The 12994-nt window shown below is 43.3% G+C and overlaps 1 protein-coding gene across 2 annotated transcripts; it reads right to left on the bottom strand.

Annotated features, from left to right (window-relative positions):
- Positions 1-1488: 1488 nt before the first annotated feature.
- On the bottom strand, positions 1489-12793 carry zgc:63972 (protein CutA homolog). 2 transcript variants are annotated; one of them, XM_037751930.1, is made up of 6 exons: positions 11589-12793; positions 9936-10084; positions 6983-7042; positions 6212-6257; positions 6085-6129; positions 1489-2184 (listed from the first exon to the last, which is right to left on the bottom strand). In XM_037751930.1, exons 1-6 carry the CDS (start codon positions 11700-11702, stop codon positions 2101-2103), a joined length of 498 nt encoding a protein of 165 aa, XP_037607858.1. In that variant the 5' UTR covers positions 11703-12793; the 3' UTR covers positions 1489-2100. The 2 variants fall into 2 exon arrangements, with proteins under 2 accessions (XP_037607858.1, XP_037607857.1); XM_037751929.1 differs by having other exon boundaries at positions 6080-6129; positions 11589-12308.
- Positions 12794-12994: the final 201 nt, after the last annotated feature.

The following is a 12994-nucleotide window of genomic DNA, read 5'->3' on the forward strand; positions in this document are numbered from 1 at the left end:
AGCTGCTTGGCAGTAGTTAGCTGACCAGACGAAGGTCTCTCCATGAATCAATGCTGATCATAGTGTTGGCTTTTCCTGCTTCAGCCTCCCGACCGCGGCCGGAGGGAACAGGGGAGACGCCGGAGTTTTGGTCGGAGACGATAACGGTTCTCTCTGCGGAGCCCCGTCACTTCACAAGACACGAGAAACCTCTGTTGGTCTGGAGGAGCTGCAGCAGTTATTTCTGCACAAACGTCCACTGTACATTCACTAGATATTCTCAGAGCTAAACTATCTCTTCTGCAGTGTGGAGTGAGCAGCATGCACGTGTAAAAACTAGTCTTCTAGACTATGACAACGTTATACACATGCATGCATCTTCTCAAAGATGGACGCATGTATACTGTCTACCATGGAGCACTGAGATTGCTCTTTGTATGCTCGGGTAGGACGGTCTGCCTTGTCCACCCGTAGACTGAAACACTGGCGTACTCTTATTTATGAGGCTATTATTGGTCTGCGTCCATCTTACCTACGGACCTACACCCTTCAAAAAGTACAGGAAGTTACTGTCTTTACTCCCAGCCTTAATCCTATTAACTGTCTCCAAAGTCTGTACTGAACTGGGAGTTCCAGTATGCTTCTCCCTCTTCTTGGAATCAGTTAGAAAATTACCTGAATCTTCAGGTAATTTTGAGCTGGTCTCACTGAATGTCTGAAAGTGCGTCTACAGTAAAAGACGTTGAAACAAGCACATTTGGCTGCAGATGTTTTGAATGCTGATGGATGTTTTTTCGATACTTTATGATTCTGTAATTTGCTCCTTTGTCTTCATTTTAAATTGTTATGTTTGTTTTATGTCTGCAGCCGTGTAACTGTGCTGCTGCCTGTCTTGGCCAGGACACAGCTCAATGAGTCTTTACTCCTGGTTAAATAAAGGTTAAATAAAGGTTAAATAAAGGTTAAATAAAAAAGTCATGCCATCTTAAAGGAATACATAAATAAAAAGCAGAACTTGAGGGCATGTTTCATCAAATGCAAATACTCAAAGATTAGTGCTATTAGAGGACAGTGTTACCTGTATAAGAGGTGCAGCAATGTATAATAAGATGCATAAATGAGGTGCAGGCAAAGGCTGCATGATCCAGAGTGGTGATTCACCTACTGAGTGGATTATTCTGTGATTCTGGACACCTTGGACAGTGCAGCTCGTTCTCATTCCCAGGGTGTCACATACCGAGGCTTTTTCACGGCCGTTGGCGTTCGATACCGTCGCATTAGGCACCCTTTAGAGCCGGTATAAAACGTCGGGAGTGGGGTGACGTAGTTTAAAGAGCGAAAAGACACACACCCGGTGGGCGGGAGGGGGTGTGGATGGACCAAACAAACACAAGGCTTTCATCCAGGAGACCGCTGTTTGTGTCCCGTGCGTCACGTTACAATCAGCTGTTGGTTCGAGTCCCGTGTTCACAATGTTCAGCGTCATTTTCACTGTACACACGTGGTTGTTTTAAGCTCAACCACGTAGTTCTTTCCTAAACCTAACTACAGTGGTTTTGTTGCCTAATCCCGTGGTGACGCCGAGGGGTGTGACAAAGCTGCGGTACGTGACGAGTTGGGATGAGAACGTGTTGGACTGTCATATCTCACTTGTATCATGGTTACTTTCCACAGGCTGTTCAAACTGTCATCCACAGACAGTTAACTGAACACATCACAGCACAAAGCAGATCTACTGTTCTGGTGGTTACCTAGAGATGAATATACTATACTCTAAACTGACCAGTAGGGTCTATGGGACTGTGTGTTTGAGGCGTCCTGATATGCAGTGTTAACCAACACCTGCCAGTCAATCAGAGGTATTTTCTCTGACTGTGGTACAAAAGCTCTTTAGAGGACTGAAATCAAGTCTCCACAGTACAAAGTGGAATTTACAATGGAAAGGTCAGAGCAACACAATAGTATAAATGTCACATATCGAACTTTTGTCCAACTGAGTGCTTTCTGAACCTTTTCGATCCAAAGTCTTCAAACAACAGGCTGTACGCGTTGCTCAGTGTCCTTGTTGCTCTGCAGAGACCGGCTTTGATTTGAATGATGTATCAGTCGTCTGGAATGGCTTCATCCATCCACTTCATGTACGCCAGACTGCCGTCCTCCACCGGGAAGCTGAGGACTTCTGGGTTCGCATAGGGGTGGACAGACCTTGAAGGGACCCACGCAAACATGTCAGATAAGACAAAGAATTTCTTCATATAATAATATATGAACACTACAGCAGAGAGTCATGTCTGTACTAGGCAAGGAGAGGAAAATATATATATATATATGTGTATATATATATATATATATATATATATATATATATATATATGTGTATAGCACCTTTCAACAACAAGACAAAGACATAACATTAGACATAAAGGTAGTAAGACACACACAAACCTGTCATGTCACCTGGTGATATTGTTATATAAATCTGTGTGTCCTCTGCTGTTAGTGGGAATATGTAGATGTGGAGCAGAAGAGGCCCAGAATGGAGCCTTGGGGGACTCCATTCATTCATTTTCTGTCTGTTCATATATCTTTCAAATAGGATTCAAACCAGTTTATCACTGTGCCAGAAAGTCCCACCCAGTTTTCCAGTCTAGTTATATGTTGTAGTCGATCGCGTTGAATTCAGCACTGAGATCTAACAACAAGTAGGGCTGCACAATTAATCCAATATCAATCGAGATCATGATTTTGGCTTCCCACAGTGAACGATGTTTAAAATGCTCTGCTCATAGAAAACTCTGCTGCATAAATGACGCGTTTCGAAACTCTACGTTTTTCAACAGTCTCATATATCCAAGTTTTTGCCACACACAAACGTGCAGCTGTCACATGATGGTTTTACGTCGGCACACAGCAGCACAGACAGTAACGTCACACACACACACACACACACACACACACACACACACACACACACACACAACATGTCGTCGGTGAGGAAGAGCTTCATCAGATAAAGCTGCAATTTGTCACAACTGCAAGTTCAGAATAAGCCGAGTTAATCAAAGCAAATATTGAAATACAAATACAATCATTTATTTTCTAATCATTTAAATTGTGTGTTTTTATGTATATAACCACTATAGATGACGATAAAGTAAAAGAAGAACATTTAGAGTTTTTGATGGTTGGAACGTAGCACAACATGGAAGTGAAAGCAGCGCTCTGTTTATTTAAAGGTGAAATTGCAATAAAAATATTGTCCCTAAAATGTATGAATTATCATGATAAATAAATAATCGTGATCTCAATATTGATCAAAATAATCGTGATCATCATTTTGGCCATAATCGTGCAAAAAGGACTGAAACTTTCCCCCGGTCTGTGTTTAAATGGACGTCATTGAAGAGCTTAACAAGAGCAGACTCTGTGCTCTGCTGTGGTCCAAATGCTGACTGGAAAACTATTGTTTAGTACCAGGAAGCTGTTAAGCTCTTGAAAAACAGCCTTTTCAACGATTTTACTTTAAAATGGGAGGTTTGATATAGGCCTATAATTGTTCATTAGTGAGTTGTCTGGATTGTTGTTGTTTTAATAAGTGCAGTTTGCAGGGGGCTGTGGGGAGTAGCCTGGGACTAGAGGAGTGTTGACTGTGTGCACATCTGATGCCATACAGTTAAAAACAGTATTGAAAAAGCCGGTAGGCAGAATATCCAGGCAGCAGGAGAAGGATTTCAAATGTTGCACAATTTCCTCCAAGGTTATATGGTTGATGGGATCAAATGGCGTCACACTAATTGAATTTGTTTTAAGTGTATGCGAGGACGATACAGACCCTATACCTGATGTGGAGGAACTTACAGCTTGTCTAATTATCTGGATTCTGTCAGTGTAGAAGGAGGCATTCATGGCATAATCTAGTGGATAAAAGTCCCGGGGTTGCTGATACAGGAGGGTCCGTCGTTATGAACGAAAAGTCTCTCTTTATAGGTATAATGTACCTTTTTCTTACCAGAGACTACCTCTACCATAGTGGGTGTAATACCGTCAAAAACATCCTGACATTTTAGAACTGAAGATCATTGACGAAGGCCCAGCGAGGACAGGTGTGAAAGAGAAAGCCTGAATGAATAATTCACTGGAGTTTCAGTGTTTTGTGATTGACTGATTGAACATGTGAATGCACTGAGACATCCATCTCAAATTAAACATAGGGATGATCAGAAAGAGCAACATCAGTTACCACAACATTGGAAATGCTAAGAGCCTTGGAAATGATTAAAGGGATAGTTTAGGTGTTTTGAAGTGGGGTTGTATGAGGTACTTAGCACATGAATTCACTGGTTTTGTCTCAGTGAGTCTTGGGAAAGTTATGGTGTCTTTTAGAAATAGCTGCCTATTTAAATCCCGTCCAGTTCAGTTTAGTAGTTAAAGGAAACTTAGGAAATGGTTTTGTAGTTTGAGACAAGTAGGAAGAAGTATGAAAAAGTAGCAAAACTAACAGCTAAGCAGAGAGTGAGAAGAGCAAAGCAGGAAGCAGCAATCCAATTATTTTCACCCTGGATTTTTCAACCCCAAACATAGACCCAAATAGATGCCATTTTAACAACTTGGCTCATCAAGTCTGATGCTGCAGTAACAAATGGCCAAATGAGCAGAAATGTAGATGATTAACTCCTTGTGGTTATCTGATGGTGTTGTAGTGGAATGGTTATTTCCCATTTTTGTTCATGTCAAACATATAAAAATGATTTTCAAGCTGAAGCATCTGAGTCCAGTGCTACTTCTTCCAATTACTTTAGACACAGCAACAGTAAATTAGGAAGCGTGTGGGCAACAACAACATATTCAACACATTCACTCCGATTACCACAGCTTGGTCAGCGGTCAGTGGTTCAAACTGTGACACTCTAGGTACCTCCAGCATCAGTTCTGGACGAGTCAGGGACAATGTGTCAGTTTCTGCTCGTTGCATGCATGGTGTCTTTTCAAAATAAACTTCCAACATAGGTGTACTTAGTTTTTAGGTTTACTTTACAACTAAACTACTTGGTTTAGGCAACAGAAGTACATGGTAAGGCTTAGGAAAAGATCATGGTTTGGGTAAAAGTACGGAAGTTACGTAAGAGAACTATGGGTTAAAACGGTAAATCAACATTGACTTGGTTTCATGCGGGACACGGACAGCGGTCTCCTGGGTGAAAGTCCTGTGTTTGTTTGACCCTTCCAACTTCCCCTCCCTTCCCACCCGCCATACGTGGAGTTTCTCGGTCTTTATACTCCGTCAGTTGCTCTGACCATCTAATAATGACGTGGATGGTTTTACATTAGAGTTAGCTGAAAGCCCTGCGTGTCCCTGCTAAAGGGTGCGTCGGTATCAGCTGCCGAAGGGCACTGAGCAAGCTGCGGTATTTGACGACTTGGGAGTGAGAACGAGTTGTAGAAAATGTTGTAATGGTTTGATCACAGTTACTGTTTTTCTCTACCAGTGAAGTGGCACACTGGAGCTCCTATTTGTTAAGCAGTGGAGTCATTTTAAGTACACAATTAAAGCAGCGTCGGCGTTAGGGGCCACAAACGTAGGACGATAACAACTAACCCATCTTTTAAGTGGTTACGTCTCCAGCTGCAGTCTGATATGGAGCTCACAGCTGATATGTGGGCTACGTGGTTTGTTTACATGACGTAACAAGAAGTGCAGATTTAACGGATTCAGTGTGGACAGAGAGCGTCAGATGCCACGCGATGCGGCGTTAGGACGCGGTGTTAGTTTATAACCTGTTTTGTGGCCATATCAGCACGTGTATGTGTCCGTGTGAGCCTTTGTGCATAAGTGACAGTATGTATATGCCTCTCTGTCAGTTTATTTCTTTCATGAAACACGATAATGTTAAATATACACTTAATAAAGGCTATATGAGGTGAAAAAAAATGCTCCCCCTGTCAAAGCCGATTGCCCGTCCATCCCTAAAACTCTGCACCGACCGTGAATTAAGGTCCAAGTTGAAAACTGTCTACAGTAGCATGCACAGAAACTTAAACAGTAATTGAATGTACATTTGTAAATAATCTGAAATAAGCATTACATAAAGCAGCCTCTCACCTCACATAATCTATGACGTGCTGGATCCTGGACGTCTTTGTTTTCACCAGCTGCAACAAAAGTGACATCTCATCTTACACTTCTGCTTCAGCATACATGTTTATCATAAGAGGACTTTCACACAAAGCTTACCATCAGAACTTCACTTGCATCCTGGATTTCTCCTTTCCAATAGTACCTTAAGAACCAGAAAACCTAACATTAGAACTACACCATGTACCACACATTACTACTGACTGAAAAGTACCAGTATAACTCAGTAAAAAAGCATACACGAAAAACTTTGTTTGAAAGAACACAATCAATCCTTGCCCAAACATTTATGACGACCGCTGTGATTCACAGTGATGCTGTCAAACTGTTGGGGACAGGCTTTTATGATGTCAAGGGCAAAACTGCCACTTTGATTTTAAACATGGTGCTTTTTCTCGTGGATTGTGAAAGAAAAGCTAAGAACCCATATTTAAACATGTGAAATGTCAAAATAAAGGTTGAAGTATAAGACTAAATAAGCCTGGACACAACTGAAACTCCTCACCTGCACTCATACACATAAAAACCCCGACCACCTCCATCACCACCCCCACCCCTAAACTAACCTGGTTTCTTTTGTGGGTTATGCATAAACAGGAAAGCTAAGCCATGCATATAAACATGCGATCGCTATGAAGGCTAACTGCCACTCAGCTCCCAGTGATGGGGAAACTGATAAAAGCATTTAGATGCAGCCCATTCATCTTGTGGTTTCCTTGGTAACCAGCTATGTAGTGGAGAGAAAAAAAGAACATAATGTGTTTATGTGCACAACATGTGTCTGCACATGTGAGGGGCATTATAATTAAGCTAGTCTTTGCGTCGGTGGGTACAAAGTTGTGTAAAGGTAGGAGGGAAAATATGATTTACATGGTGGAGGTCCTGGAGAGAATGTTGATGCTGGCTGCAAGCCGCCTCTCCATGATCGCCCTGGAAAAACAGACAGAATGGTAGGGAGTGTGGATGGAAACGGAGCGGGTAGACATGGAAAGAGAGGAGAGAAAAGTTAAACAACGGTTTATAAATTACAGCCTGAAACTGAGCCTTTCATTATGTTGCTCTCCAAGCAGGCCACAGCTAGGCTAAGGACTGTTATACGCACTCATGTTCAGAAAAAGAAGGTAAACTTTGCTTTCTGCTGCTGCTCAGCTGATATTCTAGTTTATTACCAGCTCCGTCATGCCCCCTCCACTAACCGCTGTCTCTGAAGGAGGGGATTTACATATCTGGCACCCACATCGTGCACCGCTACCTTCTGTCTTGACACGTGGTAAATAGAGCTCATTTACATGCAGCTAAAATGCCAACAAAGAAGATGAGAGTGCAAACACAGCGCTCTGTCGGAGACAGGACTGTATCTCTTTTCTAGACAGAAAAGTCTAACTTACTGTACCTCTGGCTGACTGACTTTCAATTGTTTAAATCACTTCCACTAATTTCCAAATTCATACCAAAGTAAAGGAATTTAATTAGCATCCAGATCAAAGACCGTATATCGCCAAGAAGTGAAAGTCAGTTGTTCGTTCCATTGCAACATCAGCACCCAGCAGCAAAGCTACGCTTCCGCCATTTTGGACAGAAAGCGACTACCGAACGCCAGTATAACATCTGCATACAAGTGATGTACAAAAGTAAAACTAAATCATTTCTATTCTATTGTCATATTCTACTGAAATGTCCTGTGTTGAACAATAAAATATTAGCGTTTTCAGTCCAAAATGGTGGCAGTGGCTGTTGTCAAAAAAACACTACAGTTTCATCTCTTTGCTTCTATACTCTTTGTCCAGATTAAAGGAACAGTTTGATACTTTGGGAAATACACGTATTCGTTATGCTCCCGAGAGTTCGATCCGAAGGTGGATACCACTCTCATGTCTGTATAGTAATGCTGAATTCACACCAGGCAGTGGCGAAAAGTGGCCCGCCGCAAATACTACATTTTTCTGTGGCTGGGAGGCGTATTCATGTGTTTCAGGCAGGAAGGGATTCTTTGTAACGTAGGTCAACATGTCACAGGAGTCACAGGGTGTGTTTCCTGATGCACGGCTGCAGATACCCTGGCTTTAGATACCCTGGCTTTAGATACCCTGGCTGCAGATACCCTGGCTTCAGATACCCTGGCTTCAGATATCCTGGCTGCAGATACCCTGGCTTCAGATATCCTGGCTGCAGATACCCTGGCTTCAGATACCCTGGCTTCAGATACCCTGGCTTCAGATACCCTGGCTGCAGATACCCTGGCTGCAGATACCCTGGCTGCAGATACCCTGGCTTTAGATACCCTGGCTGCAGATACCCTGGCTTCAGATATCCTGGCTGCAGATACCCTGGCTTCAGATACCCTGGCTTCAGATACCCTGGCTGCAGATACCCTGGCTGCAGATACCCTGGCTGCAGATACCCTGGCTGCAGATACCCTGGCTTCAGATACCCTGGCTTCAGATACCCTGGCTTCAGATACCCTGGCTTCAGATACCCTGGCTGCAGATACCCTGGCTGCAGATACCCTGGCTTCAGATACCCTGGCTGCAGATACCCTGGCTTCAGATACCCTGGCTTCAGATACCCTGGCTGCAGATACCCTGGCTTCAGATACCCTGGCTTCAGATACCCTGGCTGCAGATACCCTGGCTTCAGATACCCTGGCTTCAGATACCCTGGCTTCAGATACCCTGGCTGCAGATACCCTGGCTTCAGATACCCTGGCTTCAGATACCCTGGCTTCAGATACTCTGGCTGCACTTCGCCGCTAAAAGTGAAACTTCCCAACTTTTAGTTTGGCTGAACTTCAGCTCGCCGAGCTCAGGAGCGGCCGTCGCAGCTTTTCATAGAAATTGCATGACAGCTTGCCGCAGGCCGCACTTTGCCGCTGGTCTAAATATGAAGCTTGAGCCAGCAGCCGGTTAGCTTAGCTTAGCATAAAGACTGGAGGCAGGGGTAACAGGTGGCTTGGCTCCTACCAGCACTTCTAAAGTTCGCTCACTAATTAGTTAATTATGTTTTATCTCCTTTGTTTATTCTGTGCATAAACTGAACTGTAAAAACGGCGTGTTGGCGCAGTGACTTCTGTGAGGTTAACAGATTAAACAAACAAGATATAAGATAACATTCATTCAATAATCATTTAAAGGGATTGTTTGGGTGTTTTGAAGTGGGGTTGTATGAAGTACTTATTGTGTTACCTACAGTAGATGACGGTCGGCATACACCGACACCAGAGCAAAGCAATATAGTGCTGTGGACAGGGACAGCAGAAAAATGAATTTTAGCCACCTAAAAAAAGTGTACGCTATATTTAAAATATTTTCACCACTTTATCTTAACGTCAGACAGCCCTTTCCTTCTCCTTTCTGACGGGGAGCTGAACTGAAAGTGAAACTTATCTATGCTCTCTCTAAAGCCAGTAGACTCAGATGACAAAAAACAAAGCAATATGTTTCACTTTCAGTTCAGTTCAATGTCGGAAAATATTCTAAATATAAAGTACACTTATATGGATATCATTTTTTTTTAGGTGAGCCTTTCTTTTAGGTGTCTAAAATATGTTTTGTTGCCGTCCCGTCCACAGCACTGTATTGCTTTGCTCCGGTGTCGGTGCTCCTGTCTGTTTCTTGATGCTGGGGGCGTGCTGACCACCATCTACTGTCAGGAATACACCTACTATGGATAAATACCTCATACAACACACCTTCAAAACACCCAAACTATCCCTTTAACATCACAAATGAAACCATATGTTTCCAGATGTAGCTCATACATCATTTTTGAAGTGCTACAGTAGTGTGATGCAGACTGTAAAAGATGTAACCAGGTGTGACTGTACCTGCCGATGTCCTTGGCTGCCTGTTGGTTGGGACTGTTGATGAGGAGAACAGAGTGGTGGCCTGGTACATAGCTCCCTGTGAAGGCTGAATGAAGCTGGACCCCAATGGACCACAACCCAGGATACATGGACACGGACAGGACCAGGAGCTACAGAGGGGGTTGGGTGGGATATCTCAAACTGTTGAAAATGTCAGAGTTACCTAACAGACTTTAAGAGCATGTTTGTGGCATACCGATAAATGATACGGACATTTGGCTGTTTCAATGACGTCAATCAGTGTCAAGACATTCAGTCCACTGACACAGAGGAGCAAAGAAACCAGAAAACCACCCAAGAAGCTGGAATCAGACAACTTTGACTCCCCCCCCCCATTTTGCCACTCTCTAAGTGTACTAATTATTAGGACGAGTTTCAAGTTGAGTCTCAAGTTACTGTGTGTGCGACTTAAGTGCGACTCGAGTCCCCATCTCAATATATACAAGTATACCTGCAGTATAAAAACGATTCAACTAGTGGTTTACTGAGAGTATACTTTAAAGTGTACTTTCATAAACTGTAAAGTGGGCAACATGTAGCCTTTATAACTATTAAACTATCAGTATACTGATAGTATAGTTGCAGTACAAAATAAAACTTAGGTGTCAACTCTATTCTTATACTTAAAGTACACTTAAAAGAATACTTTTATAAACTAGAAAGTGGGCCAATTTAGTCCCAAGAAGTATTAAAGTAGTAGCCTACACTTACAAGTATACTGCTAGTACATTGATACTAGTATACTATACTTGGGAAATATATAGTTGAACCTAACTTAAGTAAATCAACTCCATGGTGATTTGGACATTTGGCTGTTTCTTGTTATTTCATGTGTGCATGATGTACAGTCATCACAACTCTATGTCATGATGTGCTGCCCTCTGAAATGATTGCTATGTTTGGATCAGATTCAGTATTTATCCTCTTATTATGTGGCGTTGTCTGTCCCAGATAGATGGAGGATCCGGGCTTTGGCTTGGACGCTCTGACCACTTTATAATCTGTCCTACTTCTCTGCAACAGCACAGACACACAGCTGAATCCAGCACAGACACACAGCTGCAACCAGCACAGACACACACAGCTGCAACCAGCACAGACACACACAGCTGCAACCAGCACATACACACAGACACACAGCTGCATCCAGCACAGACACACAGCTGCAACCAGCACAGACACACAGACACACAGCTGCAACCAGCACAGACACACAGCTGCAACCAGCACAGACACACAGACACACAGCTGCAACCAGCACAGACACACAGCTGCATCCAGCACAGACACACAGACACAGACACAGACAGCTGCATCCAGCACAGACACACAGACACAGACACAGACAGCTGCATCCAGCACAGACACACAGACACACAGACACACAGCTGCAACCAGCACAGACACACAGACACACAGACACACAGCTGCAACCAGCACAGACACACAGCTGCATCCAGCACAGACACACAGACACACAGCTGCATCCAGCACAGACACACAGACACACAGCTGCATCCAGCACACATGTTAGAAGACACACGTCTCGTTATGGGTTACTTTTCTCAAAGTTTTCAAATGTGAAATGATTGTACAAGTGAATGCTCTTCTTACCAAACCTGCCATGATGAGCAGTGAGCGGCAGACCGACAGGAGGACCGAGAGGAGGAGGAGCGGCTCTCTGTGGCATCTCAGTAGCAGCAGCAGCCTCTCCATCATCATCATCATCCTGCTGCTACCGGGGACACTAACGGCATTCACAGTCCGGCTAGAGCGGACTAGGACAGGGACACACTCCACTCCCAAACACCGCTGACACTTTGTCCAGAGATGATTAGAGTTCCGTCATATTCAGAAGCAGTTGAGTTAAACAGGTTCAACAGCTGCTTAGTGCGGGAGAAGCCGTCAGTAAGGTCATTAGCTTTATACAGTAGAAGAAGTATATAGTGTTGACAGGTAGTTGAGGTCGGCCGCTGGATAAACCTTCGAGCCCTTCAATTGGTTGCTTGACACTTCCTGACACGCAGGCGACCAATCAGATTGCAGGTTCAGCTCCGGCTGCCCCGCCTCCGGGCCCTGCTCATAATCGGCTTTAGTTCGAGTCTGGACCGAATAAAAGCACACTGGTCTCAGCCAGCCTCACTACAGCCAACAGCCAGCCTCACTGCTCACTGCAGACAGCCTCACTGCAGACAGCCTCTCTGCAGACAGCCTCACTGCTCACTGCAGACAGCCTCACTGCTCACTGCAGACAGCCTCACTGCAGACAGCCTCACTGCAGACAGCCTCACTGCTCACTGCAGACAGCCTCACTGCAGACAGCCTCACTGCAGACAGCCTCTCTGCAGACAGCCTCACTGCTCACTGCAGACAGCCTCTCTGCAGACAGCCTCTCTGCAGACAGCCTCACTGCAGACAGCCTCTCTGCAGAGATGTACAGAGAAGAACATTGTTTTATAAGGATGCTCTTCAGAGGTGGAAATATAAATAAACTACAGTGTTGTGATAAATTATAAACCTATATTTAGCACCATAGTTAACACTCCAATATGTTTCTACATATTGCATTTTAATGAGAAGTCAGAAGAAACAAAAATGAATATTTGAAGTTTGATTTTGCAATTGTTATTTTTACACATACATCATTGGGGTTTGTGAGAGCCTAAACAATATGAGGAAGTAAACAAGATTGAAATATAAAATATCCTAATATTTTATCCACCACTGCCTAAAATGTTACTGGTTTACTGACATTATGCTGACACAGGTTATGTGAGGGTGTATTTCTTAATAAAGGTTTCTGATATGGAGCAGATTAAATTAATATGATAACACAATGCATAGGATAGTTTTTTGATTGACACAAAAAGATAAAACATTTCCAAACAATATACAAAACAAGAAATATATTTATATATATATATATATATATATATACACACACACACACACACACACACACACACAATTAAACTTGATTACAATCGTCATTGCAGGTACATACATGAAATATGACATCT

This window comes from Sebastes umbrosus, chromosome 19 (assembly GCF_015220745.1).
Source record: "Sebastes umbrosus isolate fSebUmb1 chromosome 19, fSebUmb1.pri, whole genome shotgun sequence".
NCBI lineage: Eukaryota > Metazoa > Chordata > Actinopteri > Perciformes > Sebastidae > Sebastes > Sebastes umbrosus.

Coding starts and splice junctions, on each gene's coding strand:
- zgc:63972 (XM_037751929.1), bottom strand. CDS start 11,702: ATGATGATGATGATGGAGAGGCTGCTGCTGCTACTGAGATGCCACAGA. Junction 7,043..9,935: donor GCAGCCAAGGACATCGGCAG/GTACAGTCACAC, acceptor CTGTTTTTCCAG/GGCGATCATGGAGAGGCGGC. Junction 2,185..6,079: donor CACGTCATAGATTATGTGAG/GTGAGAGGCTGC, acceptor GGTCCCTTCAAG/GTCTGTCCACCCCTATGCGA.